This window comes from Protopterus annectens, chromosome 6.part0 (assembly GCF_019279795.1).
Source record: "Protopterus annectens isolate FY-2018-M chromosome 6.part0, PAN1.0, whole genome shotgun sequence".
In the NCBI taxonomy this organism is placed as follows: Eukaryota; Metazoa; Chordata; order Ceratodontiformes; family Protopteridae; genus Protopterus; species Protopterus annectens.
This window is the reverse complement of record NC_056737.1, coordinates 1331388467-1331416404: the sequence shown is the minus strand read 5'-3', so window position 1 is coordinate 1331416404 and position 27938 is coordinate 1331388467. Positions and strand designations below refer to the sequence as shown.

Genomic DNA, 27938 nt, shown 5'->3' with positions numbered 1-27938 from the left:
TTAGTTTATTGTCTATTTCCACTCCTAGCAATTTGGTGTGTTCAATTGGGTATATAGTGGTGTTGTCTTTTGCCGTGATGTTAAAGTGAGAGTTGTTTTGAGTATGTTTGGTGGGTTGGAAGATGAGTAGTTTAGTTTTGTTTGGGTTGAGTATTAATCGGGCATCGGATAACCATGTTTCAACAGAGGAAAAGGCTTCATGTGTGACTTTTTGCAGTTTTGGTAGGGACTGGGCTGAGCAGATGATGTTCGAGCCATCTGCGTATTGTATGAGTGTGCCATGTTTGGTGGCAGAGGCTAGATTATTGGTGTAAACAGAGAAGAGTAGAGGTGCAAGGATGGATCCTTGGGGAACCCCTATGGAGACAGGTAGTTGGGGAGATATGTCATTCTGCCATACAACGGATTGTTGGCGGTCAGACAGGTAACTCTGAAATCAGTTGGTGACCGATTGTGAGAAGGATAGGTTATTGAGGACAGAGATAAGTTGTTTGTGTGGGACCATGTCAAATGCTTTAGATAGATCTAGGAAAGTAGCAAAGGAGAGATAGCCATTGTTTTTATGCTGAAGGATAGTGTTAGTAAAGGAGAGTAAGGCAGTGGTGGTGCTATGGTTTGGTCGGAAACCATGCTGAGTACTGGAAAGGAGGTTGTTAGTAAGGAGGTAGTCTGAGACCTGAGAGTGTATGCATCTCTCTAGTATTTTGGAGAGTGGAGAGAGAATAGCTATGGGGCGGTAATTGGTTAGTTCTGTGGAGGGTCCACCTTTGTGGAGGGGAATTATATGTGATACTTTCCACAGTGTGGGAACGTAACTTTCTGACAGAGATCGGTTAATCAAGATAGATACTGGGTAGGCCAGAGCATCAGCTGCAATTTGTAGGTATTCACTTGGGAGGCTGTCTGCTGCTAATTTGGTGGGTTTAAGTTTAGTTAAGAAGATTTCAATTCTTAATCATGACTACAAAGTGTTCACAATGATTTTGACAAAAAGAACGGGAAATATACTGCTGAGAGTAATAGATCTGAATCACTGTGGGTTTTCAGAAGTTTGGCAAACATATGACGATATTAATAGAACCATTATGATTCAAAAGGCTGCGTTAATATGTTAAGGTTAATTGGTCTGGATGCCAAAATGCAGAGTGAATTGGGAATATTTGAAGAGATCCCTTGAGACATTTAGGTTTCCACAAACATGTCCGACACTGATATTTAATATCTATGAAGGAGCTCCAGCTAGGGTGAAGCGTGGTGGTAAGTTCTCTAAAGCATTTAGCCTTACAAGAGGATCTAGGCCAGGTTGTCCACATTCACCAGTACTCGTTTATATTTAAAGTCAGTAACCAGAGACATGAGACAATTAAAACATAACTGAATATAACTGCTGAAATACTAACAAGAAAACAGTCCTTTTTACAGACTGTTTTATATTATATGTTACCAGTCCGAACATAAAATAAATATATATTTGATAAACTGAAATATTTTAATAGTATAGCAGAGGCTATAATAATGAACTATGCCTCAACACATGACTTTGTACAGTTTTTCCACTTTTTGTGTGGTCATGACAGGATGAGATACTTGAGAATTTGGATGAAATGGGGGTGTTGAGCAAGCAGTTAAGGAAATGTGCGAAGAAATTACTTAAAAGATTATAAATAAGATAAGACTATGGAATCTGTCATTTACTGACACTGATAATAAGACACGAGTGATTAAGATGTTTTTGCTCCCACCATTTCATTATGCAAGTCAGGCTTATATGTATCAAGTTCGAAATCACATATGGAGGAATATAATAAGGGAAAATAAGATGTTTCTAATGGGGAAAAATGAATATTGACAAAAGAATAGGTTTGTTTGGGATTCCTAGATTTGGAGGCATACTATAAGGCCACTTCCTCTTACATTAATATATTTCATTCAGGGTATGGACTATATGCCCAAACGGAAGCACATGATCGGTATAGTACCCAACAAAGTAATGACAGTATCATACCCAAGTACTTCCGCATGTCTAGGAAATGAATATAAAGAACATTATATAGTCTTATATGCATAAAAAAATCATGCAAGTCTATATGTTAAAATAAGTTAGACCTTGGAAAAATAGAATAATGGCAACATCTTACAATATATATAAAGTAATAAGAAAGACATAGAAGAGAATGTGATGAGCATTTGGAGAAGATAGGTTAAAAATATGGGATTTTGGGAGCAGATGATAAAAAGAGATGAGGCAATAAGATGGGATGAAGCTAGACAATGTTTGTGTTATTAAACTCAGATGAACATGCACATACTGTACATGTCTAACATTAAAGTTTAAGGAAGTTATGTGGAGACTAGATATTAATTTTGTTAAACCACAAATAGTAGATTTAATAATTGGGACTAGAACAGAAATGTCAGACCAGAAAAGGGTAATAGGTAGATCATATAAGGCAATATTAGATTTGAGAAGACAATACATGATAGAGGTAAGCAACAGAATGAAGGAAGCAACTAAATAAAGATATTACAGATGATAAGTGACGAGAAATATGTTTTTGTTCCTAGAAAAGCAACTAAATTGAGAACACACAGAATTTTTGCATGGAAATGCTTGCACAAATATTTATACACCCCCTACAAGACTTGAAAAAATCCTGCAGGCAAAAGGCATATTTTGGAGATGTGATGGTTTAGAAAGAGGTTCGTGGGGAGTATATACTTGAAAAATAAATGCACAGAGTTGTTTCAGTACAAAAATGTCTTGAATAATATGCTAAACCTTATAGAAGAGAGATTTTAGCCTCAATATAGGAATGTTTTTGTTGACCTGGTATAAAATATTACATGCTAAAGAGGCGAAAACATTATCTTTAGTGTTAAATGTGGATAAGAAAGCTATAACTAGAAAATGGAAAATCAAAGACAAACCAATAAAAAGAGGGGTGAAAAAAGATGATTAAAGAGATCAAAAATATGGAACTGAGAACTATTAGAGATCAGTAACTGAATGTAATAGTAAAAAATGGATTGCATGGAATGCTGCAATGGAATCTGAGAGTAAAGAAGATGTTGGCAGGTAACAAAGTACTCAAGACCCATATCTATTTAATAAATTAGACTCCAATGCAAGGTGAGAAGTCACTGTTCCAGGTGTTAAGACTTTTATATAGTGAAAATAAAATAATGTGGTCACTAAATAATACCTGTTCTCAAATTAGACTGCATATGATTTATTTATTTGTTTGTTTTATTTTCATTTTTTGAACAGGGAAGCCTGAGTGGGTGTAAAACCCTTTTTCAGCAGAAATCCAGGGAGAAAAGTTCCATTGGTATAATACAATATAAGGTGCAATATAAATTAACACAAATAAATTAAACATTAATGCTATCTTTGACAGTGCAGGGTTAGAAAATTATACAGAATAGCATGTTGAACTGGTTTACACTGTATAAAAGCACATCAAATAAAAGAATATATTCACAGTGCTACAATCACAATATCACATTGAAATGGAATATATTATATACAAGCATTAGTAGTGGAACAGTTGCAAACAAGAATGTGCATAAGTAAGCATATAGATGGGAGGTAGACAAGATATTTAGGTTGCATTAGGGTAATGTACTATTTAGGGGTGGAGTAGTACATCATTGGCTTAACAATGTTACTTGTGGACTGAGTGTTAGTCTTAAGTGTACAGAGTAAAGCAGACATTCCAAGAGACTGATACTATATACATTTTATTTGCAAGTGATTAATCACTGTTATACAATATAAATATAAACCGATGCTTAATATTAATTTATATAAATTATAATTACTAGTTAATTTGTGAGTTTAACTGGTTTTGTTTGATAAGTATTGTTAATTCACACATGGAATGAAGAATAGGGAGAATAACTGATGAAATCTGGATTTGCATGCTTAACAAGAGCATGTTGTTGATAACTGAATGTAAATACTGTCTAACATGAGGCTGCTTTATTAGTATTATATAAAAATATTATTATGATATGATTGTATTAGCAATGCACAGTATGTCAAGGTAAAAAAATGTTACAATAAAATATTTACATTCCTCAGAAGAATAACTATCCATTAAATGGTTGCACTCCATGTTAAGCAGAAGAAGCAAGTAACAGATATCCAGAAACTTTCAAGTTACATTTAAATGCAACTTTTAAGCTGCACCTCTCACCTTTCAGGAATGATATTAGTTCCGCTGATAAATAATCTAGCTGTGGAAATCACTTACTGATTAAAATGCAACAGTTTTATACATATCCAGAATGTCCCTTTGCATATTGTTCTCCTCTCAGGCCACAGTACTTGTAAGTTTGTTTGAGCCACAAACTGCTGATATGACTGCCCTTCTACTATTTACAACTACCATTCATCTGCTACCTCTTGGGGGGAAGAAGTCTTTATAAGTGCATTCAGCATCACCGTTCCACAATAAAGTCTTCTGCCTATGATCCTTGTTTCGCAGGACGCATTATGCCTCTTCTGAATCCACATAGGGTCTACACAGTAGTAAGGATACATCCCTTGCCAGAAACATAAGCAGGTTGTCCAGCAGTAAAGCAGGACATAACAGGTATCATCTCCTCTACTTTTCTGCAGCAAGGGTAAAGAATGTTACCAACAATTGTTTTGCTTCTAGCCTGAGATTCTAATAGTGCATAAAGTAGATTACAGGTATACAGTTAGAAAACATACAAATGAAGTTATAGCGGTAAACCATTAATAAGGCTCTTGCCAACCCTATAGTGCCGTTTTTAGTCATGGTTCAAATGACAAATTCACCACTGTAACAGGTACAAGCAAGCAAAATCTGAGGGTAATGCTACTCAATGCTAGAAGTCTAAACCTCAAAATGCACTCACTCGAGGCACTCCTTAAAATGGAGAACATTGACATCTCTACAGTGACAGAGACCTGGTTCAAAGCTCCAGAGAGCACCCCTGCATTACCAGGCTTCAATTCATACCACACCTTTCGGCTACATAACCCAGAAAGAAGCACTAAAGGTGGAGGCATGTCCATATTCATTAAGGATATCCACACCTCCAGGCTAGTTGCACAGCATAATGCATCCAAGATTATCCAAGTGCAACTAACTCTGGGCAAGACCGCAATCCAAATTGTAGCTTGCTACAGACCCCCCACCATGACCCAGGATTCACACTCCTCATTTCTTGATACACTGGAAAGTATTAGGGTACACCCCAACACCCTAATAATGGGTGATTTCAACTACTCCACCATTAACTGGGAAAACTACTCACGTACCAACTCTTTTCATAAATTCCAATGCCTTGGATCAACTTATTCACACCCCCACCAGGGGCAGCAATATCCTGGACCTGGTCATTACCAACATGGAAAACTGGTGTTCCACACCAGAGGTCAATTCCTCGTTGGTCAGATCCGACCACAAGCTAATCAGCCTAGACATCCACATCCCACCCCCAGCCCCAATTAGGGAAACCATCGTAAAAAACTTCTCCAAAGCCAACTTCACACTTCTTAAGACAGAAGTGGCAAACTTCATGACACCTATGCAGACGGACAATAGAGGTATGACTGCCGAATCCTACACAAATGCACTTTATAAGCACTTACACGAGTGCATGGATCATGCTATCCCTAATAGAACCAAGATGTTATCCTCCAAAAAAAGGAAGCCATTTTGGTGGTCCTCTGCCATAAACAAACTCTACAACAGAAGAAAGAAACTGTTGCAAAAAAAGAGTAAAATCCCATGACTGGAGGAACTCCCTGGTCAACCTCAGTAAGAAGCTGAGATCCCTCATAAAATCCTCCAAAGCTAGTTACGAAAACAAAATTGCCACTGACTCTAAAGACAACCACAAAGCATTCTACAGCTATGTCAAGAATCTAAATGGGAACACTCAGATCTGCTCAGAGTTACAGCACAATGGCACTAAATATACAGAACCAACTGATATTACCAACATCCTAGCAGATAGGTTCAGTGCTAACTTTACCCTCCTCTCACCCCCTAGAGGGCCCATCTCTATACCGGAAGAATGCAAAGTTCCTATAATCACGGCTGCACAGGTAAAAAACACACTCTCCAAAGCCAAGAACACAGCATCCATGGGACCTGACAATACCCAGGCTGTGTTCTACATGAACTACAGAATGAACTGGCACCCTACCTAAGTACCATGTTTGATCATTGCCTCACCTCAGGCTCTGTACCCACTGAATGGCGCACCGCAACGGTTATCCCACTCCACAAAGTGGGAGCCACAACGGACCCCGGGAACAACCGCCCCATTAGTCTGATGAGCCTGGTCTGTAAGGCCATGGAATGTATCATCGTGGAACTCATAAACAAAGACATTGGTAATCTCCAAACTCTGGACCCTACCCAGTTTGGATTTGTAAAAGGCAGATCATGTCTCCTAAACCTGACTGACTTCTTTGAAGCAGTCACCAAAGCCATAGATGAGGGTAAAATGGTTCACACAGCTTATCTAGATCTTGCCAAGGCTTTCAACACCATCCTCCACTCTGGAATTATAGATAAGCTCACTAAACTGGGTATAAATCCCTATGTCACAAGATGGGTTGCCAACTGGCTCACAGACAGAACCCACACTGTGAAAGTAGCGGATTCCAAATCCGACATCAGACCAGTGACAAGTGGAGTACCATAGGGTTCAGTCCTGGGTCCTCTCCTGTTTGGTATCTACTTCTCTGAAGTGCAGGCCAACACAGAAGGTCTTTGGCTAACAAAGTTTGCAGATGAATGCAAACTAGGAGCCATAATCGAAACTCCTAACGATGTGGACAAACTACAAAAGGGCCTCACTGAGACAGATACCTTGTGTCAAAGCCATGGCCTGAAGCTCAATGCCAAAAAGTGTATTGTCATCCCCTTTGGTAAAAACTCTGTACCCGTGAACTACCACATAGCTGGTAGTCTACTTAATGCCGAAAATGTGATAAGAGACCTTGGGACACAGGTGGACAGTAGTCTCTCCTTTGATAATCACGTTGCCACAGTGGTCAGGAAATCCTTCTACGTGGCTCATCTCATCACAAAAGGATTCTCATCCAGAAAAAAAGAGGTCATTTTTCCCCTCTACTCATCACTCATTAGACCCATTATAGAGTACAACGCCCCTTTTGGTATGTACCTCACAAGACATCTACAACAACTGGAAAGACCACAGAAATACCTCATAAAGAGGATTACTGGCCTCAAACAGATGCCCTATGCAGACCGTCTCAAAAAACTACAGCTTTACTCCATCGCATATCGCCTACTCAGGGGCGATCTCTGCCTAACATACAAAGCTATGTCAAACCCAGAGCTGTTGGACATGCTCCACTTAAAGAAATCCCAATCCCTCCGAGCTACACGCTCTAGGGACCAAACCTTGTCACCACAATAAACAGAACATGCTGGAGGGATAGATTCCTGTCCCACAGACTTCCCATACTCTGGAACAGACTACCTATTTATATCAAACAGAGCTCCTCATTAGCACTCTTCAAGAAAAATCTTGATGATTGGATGGGAAATGGGAAATTCACCCCGGGGATCACTTCTGTGGCTCTGCTCAACAGGGGCACAGGAAAATACATTTCTTGGGTGGCGAAAGCCAGGGTACATTTTTTGGCTAGGCTTGTATGGGCCCTAGGGCCGATAGCCTAGTACCTACCTATGAACCTATGAACCTATGTAATGAAGTAAGTATATCCTGAAGTGTTTAATGCATAAACATAGTGCAGTATGGTATACAAGCAGACATAAGTAAAAATAGAATATAACAATTCAGCAGAGGGTATTTCTGCTCCTGCTGCAACAGTTACATTTTAGGCAAACATCTACAGTTATGCTGTGTACCATCCCACAATATCATTATCTTTATCATAAGGATCACTGCTACAGCACATTAATAGCTGTGTACCATCCCACAATATCATTATCTTTATCATAAGGATCACTGCTACAGCACATTAATAGCTGTGTACCATCCCACAATGTCATTATCTTTATCATAAGGATCACTGCTACAGCACATTAATAGCTGTGTACCATCCCACAATATCATTATCTTTATGATAAGAATCACTGCTACAGTACATTAATAGCTGTGTACCATCCCACAATATCATTATCTTTATCATAAGGATCACTGCTACAGCACATTAATAGCTGTGTACCATCCCACAATATCATTATCTTTATCATAAGGATCACTGCTACAGCACATTAATAGCTGTGTACCATCCCACAATATCATTATCTTTATGATAAGGATCACTGCTACAGCACATTAATAGCTGTGTACCATCCCACAATATCATTATCTTTATCATAAGGATCACTGCTACAGCACATTAATAGCTGTGTACCATCCCACAATATCATTATCTTTATGATAAGGATCACTGTTACAGCACATTAATAGCTGTGTACCATCCCACAATATCATTACCTTTATCATAAGGATCACTGCTACAGCACATTAATAGCTGTGTACCATCCCACAATATCATTATCTTTATCATAAGGATCACTGCTACAGCACATTAACAGCTGTGTACCATCCCACAATATCATTAACTTTATCATAAGGATCACTGCTACAGCACATTAATAGCTGTGTACCATCCCACAATATCATTATCTTTATCATAAGGATCACTGCTACAGTACATTAATAGCTGTTTACCATCCCACAATATCATTATCTTTATCATAAGGATCACTGCTACAGCACATTAATAGCTGTGTACCATCCCACAATATCATTAACTTTATCATAAGGATGACTGCTACAGCACATTAATAGCTGTGTACCATCCCACAATATCATTATCTTTATCATAAGGATCACTGCTACAGCACATTAATAGCTGTGTACCATCCCACAATATCATTATCTTTATCATAAGGATCACTGCTACAGCACATTAATAGCTGTGTACCATCCCACAATATCATTAACTTTATCATAAGGATCACTGCTACAGCACATTAATAGCTGTGTACCATCCCACAATATCATTATCTTTATCATAAGGATCACTGCTACAGCACATTAATAGCTGTGTACCATCCCACAATATCATTATCTTTATCATAAGGATCACTGCTACAGCACATTAATAGCTGTGCACCATCCCACAATATCATCTTTATCATAAGGATCACTGCTACAGCACATTAATAGCTGTGTACCATCACACAATATCATTATCTTTATCATAAGGATCACTGCTACAGCACATTAATAGCTGTGTGCCATCACACAATATCATTATCTTTATCATAAGGATCACTGCTGCAGCACATTAATAGCTGTGTACCATCCCACAATATCATTATCTTTATGATAAGGATCACTGCTACAGCACATTAATAGCTGTGTACCATCCCACAATATCATTATCTTTATCATAAGGATCACTGCTACAGTACATTAATAGCTGTGTACCATCCCACAATATCATTAACTTTATCATAAGGATCACTGCTACAGCACATTAATAGCTGTGTACCATCCCACAATATCATTATCTTTATCATAAGGATCACTGCTACAGCACATTAATAGCTGTGTACCATCCCACAATGTCATTATCTTTATCATAAGGATCACTGCTGCAGCACATTAATAGCTGTGTACCATCCCACAATATCATTAACTTTATCATAATGATCACTGCTACAGTACATTAATAGCTGTGTACCATCCCACAATATCATTATCTTTATCATAAGGATCACTGCTACAGCACATTAATAGCTGTGTACCATCCCACAATATCATTATCTTTATCATAAGGATCACTGCTACAGCACATTAATAGCTGTGTACCATCCCACAATATCATTAACTTTATCATAAGGATCACTGCTACAGCACATTAATAGCTGTGTACCATCCCACAATATCATTATCTTTATCATAAGGATCACTGCTACAGCGCATTAATAGCTGTGTACCATCCCACAGTATCATTAACTTTATCATAAGGATCACTGCTACAGTACATTAATAGCTGTGTACCATCCCACAATATCATTATCTTTATGATAACGATCACTGCTACAGTACATTAATAGCTGTGTACCATCCCACAATATCATTATCTTTATCATAAGGATCACTGCTACAGTACATTAATAGCTGTGTACCATCCCACAATATCATTAACTTTATCATAAGGATCACTGCTACAGTACATTAATAGCTGTGTACCATCCCACAGTATCATTATCTGTATCATAAGGATCACTGCTACAGTACATTAATAGCTGTGTACCATCCCACAATATCATTATCTTTATCATAAGGATCACTGCTACAGCACATTAATAGCTGTGTACCATCCCACAATATCATTAACTTTATCATAAGGATCACTGCTACAGCACATTAATAGCTGTGTACCATCCCACAATATCATTATCTTTATCATAAGGATCATTGCTACAGTACATTAATAGCTGTGTACCATCCCACAATATCATTAACTTTATCATAAGGATCACTGCTACAGCACATTAATAGCTGTGTACCATCCCACAATATCATTATCTTTATCATAAGGATCACTGCTACAGTACATTAATAGCTGTGTACCATCCCACAATATCATTAACTTTATCATAAGGATCACTGCTACAGCACATTAATAGCTGTGTACCATCCCACAATATCATTATCTTTATCATAAGGATCACTGCTACAGTACATTAATAGCTGTGTACCATCCCACAATGTCATTATCTTTATCATAAGGATCACTGCTACAGCACATTAAAAAGGCAAAAAGTAAAGTACCCAGCAGTGTGGAGACATGACATTGGACTGGCAAAGCCAGCCTTACTTCTACAATAGGGTCTCAGCTTGCAATGCTTAGACAAGGTGTGAATACAAGTCCAAGTGGCAACGTGACAAATACCCTGAACAGATACATGCTAGACCAAAGCTGCATTGGCAGCATGCGTTCGAGTACAGTGCACTTTGACCCTCCTAGTCTTGCCATACTTGTTGTAGCAGATGGAGGGAGTTTCATTGTGTAATACCTGGCTCTGTGTCCTTTGCATAAATTACACAAACTGGCTAGCATGAATGAAGTCATTGGTGGTTTGTGAACCTTTATGGTATGCAAGATCCTTTCCTCACTCACGGGGGTAGCATACTGTTATCTGGAAGGACTGATTTAGAAACAGAGCAGAGACAAAAAGGAGCATGAAGGAAGAGTTTGTCATTAAGGATACCCTGACCTTTTGGAAGGTAATATACAGCACCATGTAAGAGAGGAATTTGCAATCTACATATTCTTCTGGTTAAGATAACAAATTCTGGGGATCAGTCTTGCAATACAGAAGCTTTGTTCACTTGTACTGGCTGATGCACAGGATGGCAAAGTTCAAATTGGGTTAAAGGAAGATGAGGTATTTAGAGGGTCCCCCTCAATACTGCTTGTCTGATGTATTGGCTGAAGTAGGCAGCTTCATTAGGATGCAGGCAGAAATTGTTGACAGATGCACCATTATGCAGGAGTAAAACAGACTTTGCTTAAACAGTTCTGAAAAGTATCAAAGGATATGCGATATGGAACGAGAAGTGGTGAGTATCACAATATTCTCACAATGATATTAATATTTAGTCCATACTGACAAGAAGAACTATCTAGTGTTGTGTCTTCTTGCTTCATGGAGAATATGTAAAACACCTGTTGAGAATTTATTTTATTTTATTTGTCTTTCCAGCCAATACCTGGGCCATAAGGCAGGAGAATAACAGAAAGACACAAATTGTATACCAATTCAAAACAGAGAACTGCAGGTACAGAATAAAACACTGGAAATCACAAAGTATCTAACTGACACAAATAAATGTAGATTACAGGTATACAATTAGAAAATATACAAATGAAGTTATAGTGGTAAACAGGTAATGTAATGAAGTAAGTATACATGCAGTACGGTATACAAATAGACATAAGTAAAAATAGAATATAACAATTCAGCAGATGAAAATAGTTATTATACAGGCATTTGCATTATATTCTTTACTTAGACACTCTTTTAACTTTTTAACCAATGGTAAATCTGTAATTGACGTAATATCACTGAGTAGATTGCTTCAGGGAGTAGGACCTAATTTTGTGAATTAGTTTTACAGAGATTCATAGGAAAATACTATATTATCATTCTATAGACTATTAGAAGCCTAGCCAACAACCAGAAGTCAGAATTAAACCCTGTATTTTGTATATGTGAGGTAATGACCTTAACCATTATGCCAATGCTTTTGGGACAGAGGCAAACGGAAAAGACGGGCCTCAATAGTGTACAGGTTTTGGTGTTATGCAACACGTATGACACACCACAAATGGAGAGTTTATTTCTAAGAAGAGAGCAGTACCTGTCGTGAAGCAGTTTGAAGGTGAGGTTGTTGAGAAAATAAGAAGATCTACTTGAAATAGGAAGCCAGTTGGTTGGAGACACAATGATAATCTCTGTGGTGGGCTAGGTTAGTAAAGTGAAATATTCTGTTTTCTGTTGTCTGTAGAAGAGTTGTGTTGCATTGAGAACATTGGTTGTTAATGATAGGGCATATTCAATCCTGGTAATTAAGACGTTTATAACAATTACATGATACTGTTCACATATGAGGAGAGTGGAAATGCTATATGCCATCTTTAGCTGTTGATAGACTTTAAGGGGAGTGTTACTGATGTCTGAGTGATAAGAGTCACCTAGCAGGATGACCAGATAATTTTGCTCTTTGGTACAAGTGAGCTGGGTACTTTCAGGATTGTGGATTAGTGGAAGTGAAATCTTGGAGATCCTTTTAGGAATTTCAGTGATCAAAACTGTGGATTGTTTAGCTTTGACTGATTTTATTATGTGTGAACTGATTTCAAAAGGAGTCAATGTGGTGGGGTAAAGTTTGGATCATTTGTGGAATATATTTGTGAGGTGATTTAAAAACTATATCATTGGCATAGAGTGTTATATTTAGTTGTGGAAAAATAAATATCTGTTTAGTATCAGCATAACAGCTTCCAAGCTGTAAGCTTCAGACATGTAAAAGGGTAGTTATCTGTATATAAGTGACTACCGTACCATATGGATCACAGTAAATATAGTTTTATAGGACTGTCATTCAGAACTTACTAGTACTAGCCATCAGTTTTCCCAACTTCGTCAATATAATACAATGTTTAAGTGGAGAGGTGAAGGAAAAAGAGGGAGAATCAAGATTGTACCACACAAGCAAAATATCTTTACATGAAGCTTATCAGCAAAACAGGAAGACGGAAAAAACACTGCTTTTTAAGCATCATGACAGAGACGATTAAGGAAAAGATAAGAGCATTCCAGACACGCAGACACTTAAAATAGCAAGCAAGAGGACTGCATAAACTAAACCTCAAGAAGAAAGCAAATGCAACCAGGAGACAATGACATAACAGATTAACAGTAAACGCTATCAAGAAAGGATCAGAATACTTTGCAAGCACATTAATGTGAGAAACACATGACATGTGATGAAATTTAGTAAAAGGACATAAACCAGGCAGAGAATGATAAAAGAAAAGCAAACATGCCAATTACTTGTTAAGCTCAATTGGACAATGCAGTGGTGTAGCAGAAGCATTGTCACCTCACAACAAGAGGTTCTCCAGTTTGATTCTCGGCTGGAGTGCCTTCTGTGTGGAGTCTGCATGCCCTCCCTGCATTCGTGTGGGTTTCCTCTGAGTGATCCGGTTTCCTCCCATGTTTCAAAGACATGCATCTAGTGTGTTTCTCCCCGGGCTTCTGCTGAAAATTGGTCGGACTTTCCCGGTAAAACAAATGTTAAATAAATTAAATTAAAATGTATTAAGCTCAGTTTTCACAATATAGACTAATGAGGGGAGTGTACTGCAGAAGTCAACAAATGCGTTCTGGTTAGGAAAGCTGACTGGTACCTTTTGAGGGAAAAAAACATAATGAAAGCCCTTTTAAAGTTGGATAAAGTAATGGAGCCAATTAGGCTTCACTCCAGAATTCTAAAGGAATAAAGTGGAACTAATGAAACCACTAACACATCTCTTTACTTACTATACAGAACAGCAGCATCCTTCATAAATATTTATGTCACACATAGAGGGTTAAAAGAGTGCAGACCTCAAGCATGCATGGATTCACAACAGGCAGAGAGTGTCAGGCAAACCTAATGTATTTTTTAACACTGAATTCCTAAAACACTTCCATTGGTAGTGCTGTCTATAAGGATTAGCTGGACTTCAGTAAGGCTCATAACATAATGCCATGCATAAAATCTATGCAGAAGCTTGAAATCCCTTAGGTGGGTGACAAGACTTGAAAAATGTTGATGGGCAAATCATACAGACTGATGGTAGACTGGGTCTGCAACAAGGAAATTGAAGCCAAGTATGATCTACTTAAATGTGTCATTACTGTGCTATCTTTGTTACTTATGTGGAGCAAGGAGGGTGCCAGGCTAAAGAACACTGATTTAAATGTTTTTTTCCCCTTTTTATTGCAGACTTGTGGCACTTTTGAAAACTATAGATGACCATGTTTTAATCTGCAAAGAATATACATTTCTTGTGGCCTGAGAATGTGACCTCTTCTTTTTTAAATTAAAAACAAAACCACAATAAATGTATTTGAAATGTAAAATGCAACTTTCTATGGTTTCCCATGATGGACTTAACTGCTTGCACATAATTAAGTTACACAAGTGGTGGAAGACAGGAAGGTGAAGGGCCATAAAATACAATTGAAGTGTACTTCAAAGAAGCATGTCTCCAGAACTATAAAATGGAACAGTCATTAATATGCAAGCTGTCTAGAGATGTATCCTGTACTGCTAGCAAGTACATTGTTTCTCTGCAAGAAAATAAGTTAATATAATCAGATGTAATATAACTGCACCTGTTTTTGTTTGGCAAAGGAAGTAGTATATTCAGATGACCCTAGACTTCTGTACAACAGTGATAAGCTGAAAAGAATTTGTATTTGAATCTGAAACCAGGGAAAACTTCTTGGCCTTGCTGAATACACTGATATGACCACTCCGTTGTAAGTTTGTTATATGCAATTTCTCCCTCATATCTTCTAGGAACTTAGAATAGGAACTTAGAATGGGCGGCCATGGTGGTGCAGTGGTTAGCATTGCCGCCTCACAGCAGGAGGTTCTCCGGTTTGATCCTCGGCTGGGGTGCCTTCTGTGCGGAGTCTGCATGTCCTCCCTGTGGTCGCGTGGGTTTACTCCGGGTGCTCCGGTTTCCTCCCACATCCCAAAGACATGCTGCAGGTGGATTGGACACTCTAATTTGGCCCTAGGTGTGAGTGTGGGCATGTGTGTGCCTTTTGTGGAAGGTTGGGCGCCGGGCTGGCAACTTGACACCGTAAAACTCCACTGCCAATCATGAGCAGACAAGGTGATCCGCTGTGGTGACCCCTAACCGGGAAAAGCCGAAAGAAGAAGAAGAAGATCTTCTAGGAACTTAGAATAGTAATGGTTCAGTACTTTTTAAGCTAAAAGAAGTTAAATTTATCTGGCTTAGGTAGAGGTTTTCTTTAAATATTCCTAACTGTATAACTTTCTCTTATTTTTCTTTCTCTATACACTGTTGTTATCGCTGCCTATATAATCTGTATCAACATTACTTGATTTCTTAAGTAAAGTTTTATCTATTTACTTTTAAGCTCTTGAGGTTGGTGCTTTTAATTTTATATCAGTTATTGTTATTGATTATCTTAGAAGGGGGCACTGAACACTGCAGTTTGGCAAGCTGTGATTTCTATTTCCAGTTAGATAGCTTGTTTGATCCTACTACCACTGGAAAATATTAATTTGCATAATTCATATTTGGCTAAATCAAGAATAGGAGCTAACCAGAGTACATGTGATTCCTAGCCAAATATAGGCTGTGTCAGTAGTACTTATAGGTTCATAGGTTCATAGGTTGGTACTAGGCTATCAGCCCTAGGGCCTATACAAGCCTAGCCATAACAATTCCCTGGCTATTTCTTCCCACATTATTTACTTTCCTGGACCCCTGTCTAGCAGGGCGACTGACGTGATCCCTGGGGTGAATTTCCTTTCTCCCATCCAATCGTCAAGGTTCCTCTTGAAGAGGTCCAAAGAGGCACTCTGCTTGACATGTATGGGCAATCTATTCCAGAGTCTGGGGAGTCTCTGGGTTAGGAACCTATCCCTCCAACATGTTTTGTTTATTGTGATGACAAGGTTTAGATCCCTGGGCGTGTAGCTCTGAGGGATTGGGATTTCTTTAAGTGTAGCATGTCCAACAGCTCTGGGTTTGACATGGCCTTGTATGTTAAGCAGAGATCGCCTCTGAGTAGACGATATGCGACAGAGTATAGCTGGAGTTTTTAAGGCGGTCAGCATAGGGCATCTGCTTTAGGCCTGTGATTCTTTTAGTGAGGTATTTCTGAGGCCTTTCCAGTTGTTGCAGATGTCTTGAGAGGTACATACCAAATGGGGCATTGTATTCTATAATGGGTCTAATGAGGGATGAGTACAGTGGGACAATGACCTCCTTTTTCTGGATGAAAAGCCCTTCGTGATGAGGTGTGCTACATAGAAGGATTTCCTGACTGTTGTGGCGATGTGGTTATCGAAGGTGAGACCACTGTCCACCTGTGTCCCTAAGTCTCTTATCACACTTTCTGTGCTTAGTGTACTGCCACCTATATGGTAATTCATGGATACATGTTTTTTCCCAAAGGGGATAACAATACATTTCTTGGCATTGAGCTTGAGCCCATGGCTCTGGCACCAAGCATCTGTTTCTGTAAGGCCCTTTTGTAGAGTATCTACATCATTTGGGGATTCAATAATGGCTCCCAGTTTGCAGTCATCTGCAAACTTTGTTAGCCAGAGTCCCTTAGTGTTGACCTGTACTTCAGAGAAGTAGATGCCAAACAAGAGCGGCCTCAGGACTGAACCCTGAGGTACTCCACTTGTCACTTGTCTGGAGCTGGATTTGGAGTCAGCTACTTTTACAGTGTGGGTTCTATCAGTAAGCCATTTAGCAACCCATTGGGTGACATAGGGATTTATGCCCAACTTAGTAAGTTTATCTATGATTCCAGAGTGGGGGATGGTGTCAAAGGCCTTGGCAAGGTCTAGATAGGCTGTGTGGACCACCTTACCCTTGTCCATGGCTCTGGAGACTGATTCAAAGAAGTCAATCAGGTTCAGGAGACAAGATCGGCCCTTCACAAACCCAAACTGGGTGGGGTCCAGTGTTTGAAGGTTGCCAATGTCTTTGTTTATAAGTTCCATGATAATACGCTCCATGGCCTTGCAGATAAGGCTTGTCAGACTGATGGGACGGTAGTTTCCGGGATCCAAGGTGGATCCCCCCTTGTGGATTGGGATAACTGTAACAGAAATAAAGTAATGCAGAATTGCCCTCTATGGGAAGTGTGTGTGTGTGTGTGTGTGTGTGTGTGTGTGTGTGTGTGTGTGTGTGTGTGTGTTTGTGTGTGTGTGTATATGAGATTAGTTAGCATGAGTAAGGGATACTACTGTGGTTAACAGAGATTGAGTGGTGAGGAAGTGGTCCATAGTGCTAGGCCAAAGAGTCAGCTCTGCAAGAGATCAGTGTGCAGCCCTGCAAGAGATCAGTGTGCAGCCCTAGTCTTGATGTAGATGATGAGAATACATATCCAGAATAACAGTTAGTACTTCCTTTATGCTTTTAAGGCAATGTTGCATTTGGTGAATTGGTTATTAAATCAGATTTGGGTATATAATTCTTTACTTTAAGGGAAAACTCCACCATAGAGTTCAAAAAACATGTTTTTTCATTCTATCTTTGTTTTCTGTGCTATTCTAAAGCCTCAAAATCACTCCAAGTACTTCTTTTATAATTTTGTCTTTCCCTCAAAATGGTGGATGATGAGGCCTGCATGGTAATGTATTGTTTTCTTGCTTTCATTCCTTCTTCCCAGAATACATTTCAAGCCCTCGTTACATGAGTCATGCTGGACATAAGGAAGTGGTGTTGTTTTCTCATGCCATTAAGATAGATTGGCAGGACTGTGATGCTACTGTCATCTGGACACACCTTCTGTAACAGAGCTACATCTATGTTTCTCTGACTAAATCTTATTTATGTGTCTGTCAGAGCATGTTCTATGCTATAAATAGCTAGCTACTTCCTGGAAAAAAGCAGGTAAATCGCAGGCTTTTGTAAAGGGATTCTTTTGTAGTTCTAAAAAATTGACAGACCTTCCCCCACATTGTCATGCTGAGGTGTGAAAACTCTCACTGCAGTAAATGATCCTTGCTGTACATTTACAGTTGACAAGCAGTAGGGCTCCAAACTAAGTATAACTAATTTTGAATTTAAAAATCTTTTTTTCAAACAGCATGAATCACACTTCTGATTCTGGCAACTTCACTTTAAAACGCAGCAGCATATTTATACCCCCACAGAACTTTATGATCCACATTTTTGAAGCATTATGTGAAAGCCAGATTAGGAGACTACTAACTAAAAAAACATACAACATGCAAAATTTGACTTCAGCGGAAGTATTTTGTCTGAGAGAATTAACTACGTCAGGCAATTATAGAATCATGAAACCGGACAAAGGAGGGGGTGTAGTTATAATGACAAATACAGATTACTACAATAAGATGACTAACATGTTGGATGACAGTAACACCTACGAAAAAGTAAGTAAAAGTGAAATGTATAGAGCATACACAAAAATTGATTGGTTGTTAAACGAATACTTAATGGATGGCATTATTAATAAGGATGAGTTTTCTTATTTATCAGTTGAGTTTCCAGTAATTCCATCCATTTTCGGAATTCCTAAAATACATAAGAATCCACAGAACCCCCCATTTCGTCCTATTGTTTCAGCTAGAGGATCCAAGACACAGGCCATTGGGGCATATATAGATTTTCATTGCAAGGAGACATTGAATAAACTACCACATGTGTTAAAGGATTCATGGCATTGTCTGGAATTAATAAGACAAAATAAGGAAAAAATAGGGCCTAATTTTTTTATGGCGACCATAGATGTAGTGAATTTATTCACAGTAATTCCACACAAAGAAGGTTTGGAAATGTTTGAGGCCACCCTATTAAAATGTAGTGGGATGGAAGGACCGAAATGTAGATTCTTGACAGAACTGATGGAAATAGTTCTTGAAAACAATTTTTTATATATGAACGAAGAATATTACAGACAAAAAACTGGAGTGGCCATGGGGGCAAGGTGTGCCCCTATATATGCAAACCTGGTTTTAACACACTGGGAGACAGAGTATGTTTTTACATCTGCGTTTTGGAATAAAATTGTTGTTTATTTAAGGTATTTGGACGATATACTGATTGTTTGGAAGGGTAGTAAGGAAGAATTTGTTGAATTTGTAGAATATTTAGGTAAGACATCCAGTTTTCTTAAATTTACCAATCAAATATACAACAATGATTGTGCATTTTTAGACATAGTTTTCTCATTCCAGAATAACAACATAGAATCTAATATATTTAGGAAAAAGACTTTCTCAAACTCCTTTTTACACTTTGACAGCTGTCATCCATATTACCAAAAGAAAAACTTAGTTAAGGGTCAGATGGTGAGGCTGTCCAGAATTATTAGCAACGATGAAGCATTTAATTTGGAGATGGAAAAACTATCTAAGATGTTTTTGGACAGGGGTTATCCTAATGACTTAGTTTTTAATGTTAAGAAAGAGATTAATGTTAAAAGACATTCATTATACAGACCCATTATTATATTTGGTGTCAGTAACACAATCGAAGACAAAAAAGCTAAGTCTAGACAGGACACCTTCATATTACCTTATAATGAAACATCTCCTGAAATTGCGAGTATCATTCATGAAATTTGGAATAGTGTTATTAGTAACAATGGAGAAGTATCGGAAGTGGTGGGCACATATCCTAAGATCACATATAGTAGAGGTAGAAATCTGAAAGATATTTTTGAAACTAGTACCAACAGTGACAATTTCAAAAGGTCAAGAATGAGTAAATGTGGAGCATGTCAGTTTTGCAAATACATTAACGATGGCCCTTACGTCGCTATAACGAATTTTGGAAAAACAATCAGATGTCCGGGCCACGGTAATTGTAATTCAACTATGGTGGTTTATGTTGCTACTTGCTCCACATGTCAAGCTTTCTGTGTTGGCAAAACAATTAGAAAGCTCAGAGTACGTATAGCAGAACACGTCAGAGATATTAAAAAACACAAAAATACCAGTGCCTTATACAATCATAGCGTCAAATGTGCAAATTTTAAGAGATTTCTATTCTTTATTATTGACAGAACTCCACACAATGTACAGAAGGGGGGTGACGAAAAAGTCATTTTGGAAGCCAAGGAATGCCTTTGGCAACTTAGGCTTAATGCCTGTATGCTGCCAGGCATTAATGATTCTGTTTCTATTTCTAGTGTACTTAAATTAAAATCATATTTTATTTAAGTATGATTTAAACATTTTTAATATTATAAATTTTGATCTATGACCATTTTTTAACTTTTTAAAGATTGATTATTACTGGAAGAACATGTTATTGAAGAATGGACTTATACACATATATTTATATATTTATTTCATTATAAATAAATTAAATACAAGTATAATTTATTCAAGATATTACTGATGTAGTTGGACCGTGGAAATATTACACACTACTTATTTCACAATTCATAATTCATAATATATATTTAATAATTTATATTTTTAGTATATGTATATGAATTTTATATTTTAAATATGTGTACAATATGTGTAGAACCTGTGAGATCTATATCTTGTGAGATCAACAGCATGTTATAATTTTGCCTTTTACGTCTGCTGTTTTACGCTTTTATCTGTTAAACTTTTTTATTTGTCAAACAATTTTCATCTGTTAAATATTGGCAAACACTATTAACTTTGATTAATCTTTATTTATATTTAGTGTTTATCAAATAATTACTAGAAAATGAAAGTTATGTTTTATTTAAGGTCTACAGTATTGGGCACACGTTTTGGGACTCCGTAATATTTTAGTGTTTTTTACACTGTTTCTCTAGATGTTTCTTTTATACTGTTTCTGCAGTGTCTTTACTAGTAATTATGTTATTATACAATTACATCATTAACCAATTAATTAATTCATTCATTTAATTCCAACTATATAAAGGATGGCTTTTTAGTGAAGAATTTGTACTCTGAAGATGCCCTATACGATTGTGGGTGAAAGCGCTTAGTACGGAGAACTGTTGTCGCATTATTGTATTTTTTACTTTTATTTCATCAAAAAGTGGAACCAACAAACCAGTTTTCTAACGGGATATTGAGTGACTTTGTCAGCTTACTAGTTGTTCCAATATATTTGATTTTGTCTCTTTCTTCCTAAAGCTTCTGTCACTGCATTAATTTTACATGCATACGCTGCTGTTTTTCAGTCAGTTTTAAGTAACATATCAAGCCATTCAATGACTTCTTAAAACACAAACAGTGCAAATGCCACAGAACAGACTTTCAAAGTGCTTTTTACTGCTGCTTCTCTTTAGAATGGCTAAATCGTAGTCTTTTATGAAGCCTGAATTGTACTACTTCGACTCATCTTCTATTCCCTTCACATCTAACTTCCCTAGCTGTCAAAGTGCTAAGGATAAGTTGAGCTGTTACCTGCTATGATTGACAGCCTACAGCAGGAGACATGACTCATGTACTGTTTCCTTGTTCTAGTCTCTACTTTCTGTATGGGTAGGGGAAGGACTAGGGAGCTGTGACATCACAGCATGGGTGGATTTTAGGACGGTCATGGTGATGTCAATTTGGGGAGGGAATTGGCCAGAAAACTACCTGTATTCATTGGCCTTGATTACATCAATGAATTGGAGACTGCGGCAAGCTTTTCCAGGGTGGGATAAAAGTTTATTGAAAGTGAAACCACCACAGTACAGTGAGGTACTGTTCTACTGGAGAGAAACAGTTGATTTAAGCCATTTTAAATGCTGGATTGTTGTTTATTCATAGCAAGGAAAGTAAACAGGGAGAAAAAGGACAGAGAGGTTGAGCATTTAATAACAGAATCCCATTGTTGTCCTTTAAAATGTGCTTTACTAGTTCCTTAATTATTTCTGTCATGTTCACTCCCTTTTTTCTATTTTGTATTTACTTATACTTTGATAACCAGGAAAGTGAACTGGTCCCAGGACCTCTTCAGCCAAAACTCGGGCTACAATGGCAAAGATAATAACAAGTAATAAATGCACTTAGGAAAACAAAAAAAAAACAGTGACATAAAGACATGGACAAAGATTGCAGGTACAACACATAGCCATTGTGTGAGAGTGAATAAGTAAAACATTAAGCATCATTTACTAGAATGTATACATTAATAATTCTTAACTCGACTATGTTGAGTTTATTATAAATAACAGATTGTATGCACCCATACTGCACAAACACACACACACACACACACACACACACACACACACACACACACACACACACACACACACACACACACACACACACACACACATATATGTCTACTTCTAAATTTTGAACTTTCAAAATGTCTACTTTCTTGTGATCAAGACCATAAGATAGAAGTTTTGAAACTTCAAACCACTTAAATGGAGATCGCTAGACAGCACGGATTTTCCTCACTGTAGTGTGATCTCGGAGTTGGTATATTTAATTAGCAGGGGGTGTGGGGGGGGCTTGCCTCCTTGCAAAAATGTAAAAAAAAAAAGATTTTTGTTTTTATTTTTTTCTTATTTAAATTTTGAAGTTTCAAAACTTCAACCTTACAGTCTCAACCATAAGAAAGTGACGTTTTGAAAGTTCGAAATTTAGAATTAGACCATATATATATATATATATAGTATGTATGTGTTTGTGTGTGTGTTTATTTATATATATATATATATATATATATATATATATATATATATATATATATATATGTATATGAAGTACATCAGCACCTAAACACATGAGGGTATGTCTGTGTATATAACAGAGAACTAGATTATATGCCTGTGTGTGTACTTCCTGTCCTTTAAAGAAAAACAAATCAAAATGGACATTCTGCGTAACTGCATATGCATGTCTACACATACACATGCAGATTATATAAATATATATATATATACATATATATATATATATATATATATATATATATATATATATATATATATATATATATCGAGAGAGAGAGAGAGAGAGAGTTGTGTGCATGTGTTTAGCATGTAGAATACTATATGTGGGATGCAGTACTGTGTTTAAATGCACATCTCTGATTCTGTCTGTTTGTGCATGTGTGTGTGTGTGTGTGTGTGTGTGTGTGTGTGTGTGTGTGTGTGTGTGTGTGCATTTAAACACAGTTAAGTACTTCTGATTTCCTTTTCTTAATGATTTTAATGCAACACCAGTAAATTCAGTTGTATATTATGGTTGCCATCAATGGCCACATTTCCTTTGTAGACTACAAAATGCTCATGCACTCTAACAATGTAAGGACTGACTCAAAGTCAGTGGGAATCCCTTAACATGGATTTGAGTATACCAGATATGCATTCCCCTCTGGAAGGATGTCACAAAAAAACATAAAAGACCTTTTTATGAACATTATCAGTGCACATAGTTGATAGGGTTGCCACCTGTCTCTCTCTTTTTGCAGTTCTGTCCTGTTGGGGGGGGGGGGGGTCTTGAAAATGGTAAATGTGTTGATACTTTACAAAAAAGAAAATATTTTATAATTATTCTATAAATGGCACCAGAATGTTTGCAGCTACATTTAAGTTATCTGAACATTTAAAGCTTAGCATTTTAATACTGTGTTGCTTATGTAAATTTGTCAGGAGAGGTGATAACAACTGCCTTTAAACCCCTGACTGATTTAATTACTTTGTTTTTGCTATGAAAGGGGAGTATTAAGTCATCCTCCTCCCTACAATAAAAACAGTGAAAACAGTTCCACATCGTTCTGTCTTTTTTATATCAGTTGCTGTGTTCCTGACATTAGCAGAATTAATTGCCCATCTACGATTGACAGCAGTACCTGACAGGGTAAACTACAGATTTAACTGTGTCTATGATAAGTCATGCAGGTGGAGACAAATTTTTCTGGAAAGTATGTGACAAGTTAAGCTTAAAAAATGTAGGTGGGCTTTCCCTTCCTTTGATTCCAATGTGAGGAAATAAAAGTTTTAAAAGCAGATTTCTGATACCTACACAATAATGGAACCATATTTTAGGGAGGAAAGAAACCTAAGGATTGAGTTCAACTGTAGGAGAGGGTGGAGTTTTCCTTAAAGCTGTTGGATGCCAGTGCTTTTACTAGTGAGACCACCCCTTTGGTAGCTAGCATACCTATTTATTTATTTATTCTTTAGTGACTAGGTTAGCCTCACTAGGCTAGTGGCCTCTTTTCAGAGGAGACCTGAGGTGGTGTTTGTACTTCAAGGAGGAAATATAACTAGGGCATTAGGGAACTTTCCATTTTCTTTTCAACAGGTGTACTGGGATATTTTTCATCCACATGAGCTACCACCAACTCAAACAGACAGGACCTTGGTTTAATGTCTCAAATATAGGATGACACACTCAGGAGTGCTGCATCCCCCTTATGCTGCACTGCAGTGCCAGCAATCCATCTACTTAGTGTAAGAATAGAACCCACAGCCTTCTGTACCAAAAGTGAACCTGCTACCTGTTGTGCTACTGACACTAATATTTAGGACAGTGTAATGCATCCCAGCTCCATAGCCTGTGTCTCTCACACACCTAAATGGCATTCAGGTTGTCAGCATTGGGATCTTAACTCCCTTTAGTGCCAGTCAATCACCACTTACTGGTGGTAGTGACAGGACATCCATGACAAGTTGGTGCCGGCAAGCTGCCACAATCTGTATACATGAAAGCAGAGAAAGTGGATGGAAAGGGAGCACTCTCAGGTGAGGACATTAAGACCTTCAACACAATGGATGCATATGTGTAGAGAGGATGGAACAGGACTTGCTGACATCACTGGAACTGCCTAATATATGGCAATGCAGACTTAATGCAAATAAAAGTAAGATAATTAACATTGGCGACTGGAAAAATGCATTGAAATATTTAATTCAGACAAGTTAAATTTGAAAAATCATTCTGAGAAGGAATAATAAAGATGGAACTGGGATCTTGGGATGAATAGTGAGAGGGATTTATTATCAGCAGAGATGGGGAAGTGACTACTCCTTACTATAAAGAATAGGTGAGGTCCCACCTGGATCCCTTTTTGCCATTTTGGTGGCTTCATCTTTGCAAGATCATAAACAAGGCCGCTCAGAAAAAGGCCACTAACATGGTTCAACTTTTCATACAAGTCATAAATATTATGGAGAGACCACTGATTACATCCTTGAAAGAAGGAGGGACAGGAGAACATCTAACAACTTTCAAATACCTTAAATGAGAAAACAGAATCTGGGAGGGCAACATTCTTCAGGGCAGGAACTGCACATCAAGAAGGGCGTGCAATCTGATAACAGGTGTCACCGTGAGATGTTTATTTTTCACTGATATGGCTGTGATGCATGCATCTAAAAAAATAAGGATGACAGATTTAATGATGACAGGAATCATGATTGCACAAGAAAAGTACTACACTATCTTGTAAAAAGGGGTCTATATTAAAAGGCCAAAACCTCACTTACGTGAATCCCTAAACGCCGACACATAAACAGTGAACTGCAAGAACACCAAATGTCCTGAAGCACGAAATTCGAAACATCGAATTGCCATACTTGGCCAACCCCACCGCCCGCTACGCACTACCTCCTCAAACAAAATAAATAATCCACACTTACCCATATCTACACTTCACCCATATATCCCATATCCTAATCAAACTTGCATTACACACAAATGTATCTAACCATAAACAAACAACACCCAAGTACGGGAAAAGTGTAATTTACGTATATATTCATCTACACAACTATATTACTATATATGCACTTAACCCTACTTCTAACCCTAATGTGTAGGTTGCATGTATTACTATATATGGACTTACCTTAACCCGCACCCTAACCCTAAGGTCAGTAACTATCGCACATTTATGTTAGGGAGCTATACCGGATAAGGGACAACTATGGCAATTCGATATTTTGAATTTCGTGCTTCAGGATGTTCGGTGTTCTTGCGGTTTGCTATTTATGTGTCGGCGTTTAGGGATTCCCATAAGTGAGGTTTCGGCATTTTAATATAGACCCGTAGAAAGTCAGTGAGCAACAGAGGGTGCCACATAGGGTGGGTAATGTGCATAAAGAGTAACGCAGCTGTAGTTTTTTATTTATATGTTGAACTATTCAACACATCAAAAGTTCCTTTGTTTGGTGATTGTTTCCAGAACAAGTACTATACATAAAACATGAGGTAATATGGGCAATACCAAAATGTTACTGACCATACATTATTAACATATTAAAAGCAAAGTGACTAGTTTTGTGAAACAACAAAAAATGATGCAAGTTAAACCTCAAGTTTAATATTAACAAGTGCTAAAATCTGGAATGACATGAATAGTTTTGTGAAACTGGTAGACATACTTTTTATATCAGCTTTTTAATGTCTTTAAACTAGTTTGCTTTTCTAAGAACGTAGGCTTTTAGCTTAGTCTTTGCATAACTTGATGAGAACTGCAATACCAAATACAGAAAACCTGGAAATGTGCCTACCACAGAAATGCTGCAACCAACTGTCAAGTTAAAAGGTCAGCACTCCTCCTCCACTTCTGTGTAAATGGAGTTTCCAGAGTAGTGTAAAGATAATGTTAATGCTGTCACTTTTCTTCCTGAGAAAAGGATCAACAGCAAACGGCAAGAGGAACCTTCTGATTTATAATGAGGCACACAATTTGAACATTTTGTGTATCTCCACTAAGTGTTTCCATGAAGGGAAATATTCCTTCCTACACCTAGATGAAACATCAGCAGTTTTTGCACAAATGAAGGTCAATTAAAACATGATTAATAGCTTGATCCCTCCTCTCTTTCTTGATAAGCAAGTACTGAGATGTCCACTGAGATTTACAAAGAGAGTCTTAAAATGCAAGTAAGATACAAAGAGCATCCTTTGTGGTTTTTAAAAATGCAGCTAGTCTGCATATTAGTTATGCTTGTGTTAAGATTCACTTACCTGGGACTCCTGTTGTTTAGACTTAGTGCAATTTCATTGACAGCATGGGGATGGGACATCACCATATTGAACCCATACTGAAATAAAAAAAGAAGAGGGTGTAAGCCTTATAAGAGCATTTTAAACAAAGATTAGGACAATGCTGTTTAACTAACACACAATGTTTAGCATAGCCACCCCGTAATCATACACTACTCATAAGCTACACTGTACTAGGCCACTGTACTACAACTTATTAATAATCCCATGCACCCTGCACTGGAATTGTAAGAAAATTACTATATGTGTCACTTAGCCCCACACCATACCTGAAAACTACTAAATAGATTTTTGCCTAATACCTTGACATTTCATAGGAACCTAGGCTGGGATTCATAAATGTGGAACAGAAATGCACTGGGCTAATGTGTGGTATTATCACATACCACAGTTCTAGACAATTCAGAAAAGAAACCTAATTTCTTGAACTATGTGTATATACCACTGCATATATGGACGTGGCAAGGTATGGCTTAAGTGTCTCTGTATCTTCTACAATTCATGAATGTGTTATACACGAGGCACAGACTTACAGGACTACAACCACAGCTGTACACACTTACAGCTACAGCAAAGTACCTGATCTCTCAATAAAGAGGATGTGCAGTACAGCACTCACATGTGCAAAAATGCATCCTATGCCTCACTAAAGATGA

The 27938-nt window shown here is 37.7% G+C and overlaps 1 protein-coding gene across 1 annotated transcript in view; it reads right to left on the bottom strand.

The window, feature by feature from the left end:
• Positions 1-27938, bottom strand: part of FMNL2 (formin like 2) — a 1741163-nt gene that overhangs the window by 473052 nt on the left and 1240173 nt on the right. Inside the window, exon 8 of the mRNA XM_044074902.1 lies at positions 27244-27320. Coding sequence (XP_043930837.1) covers positions 27244-27320 — 77 coding nt within the window. The remainder of the gene's footprint in view (positions 1-27243; positions 27321-27938) is intronic.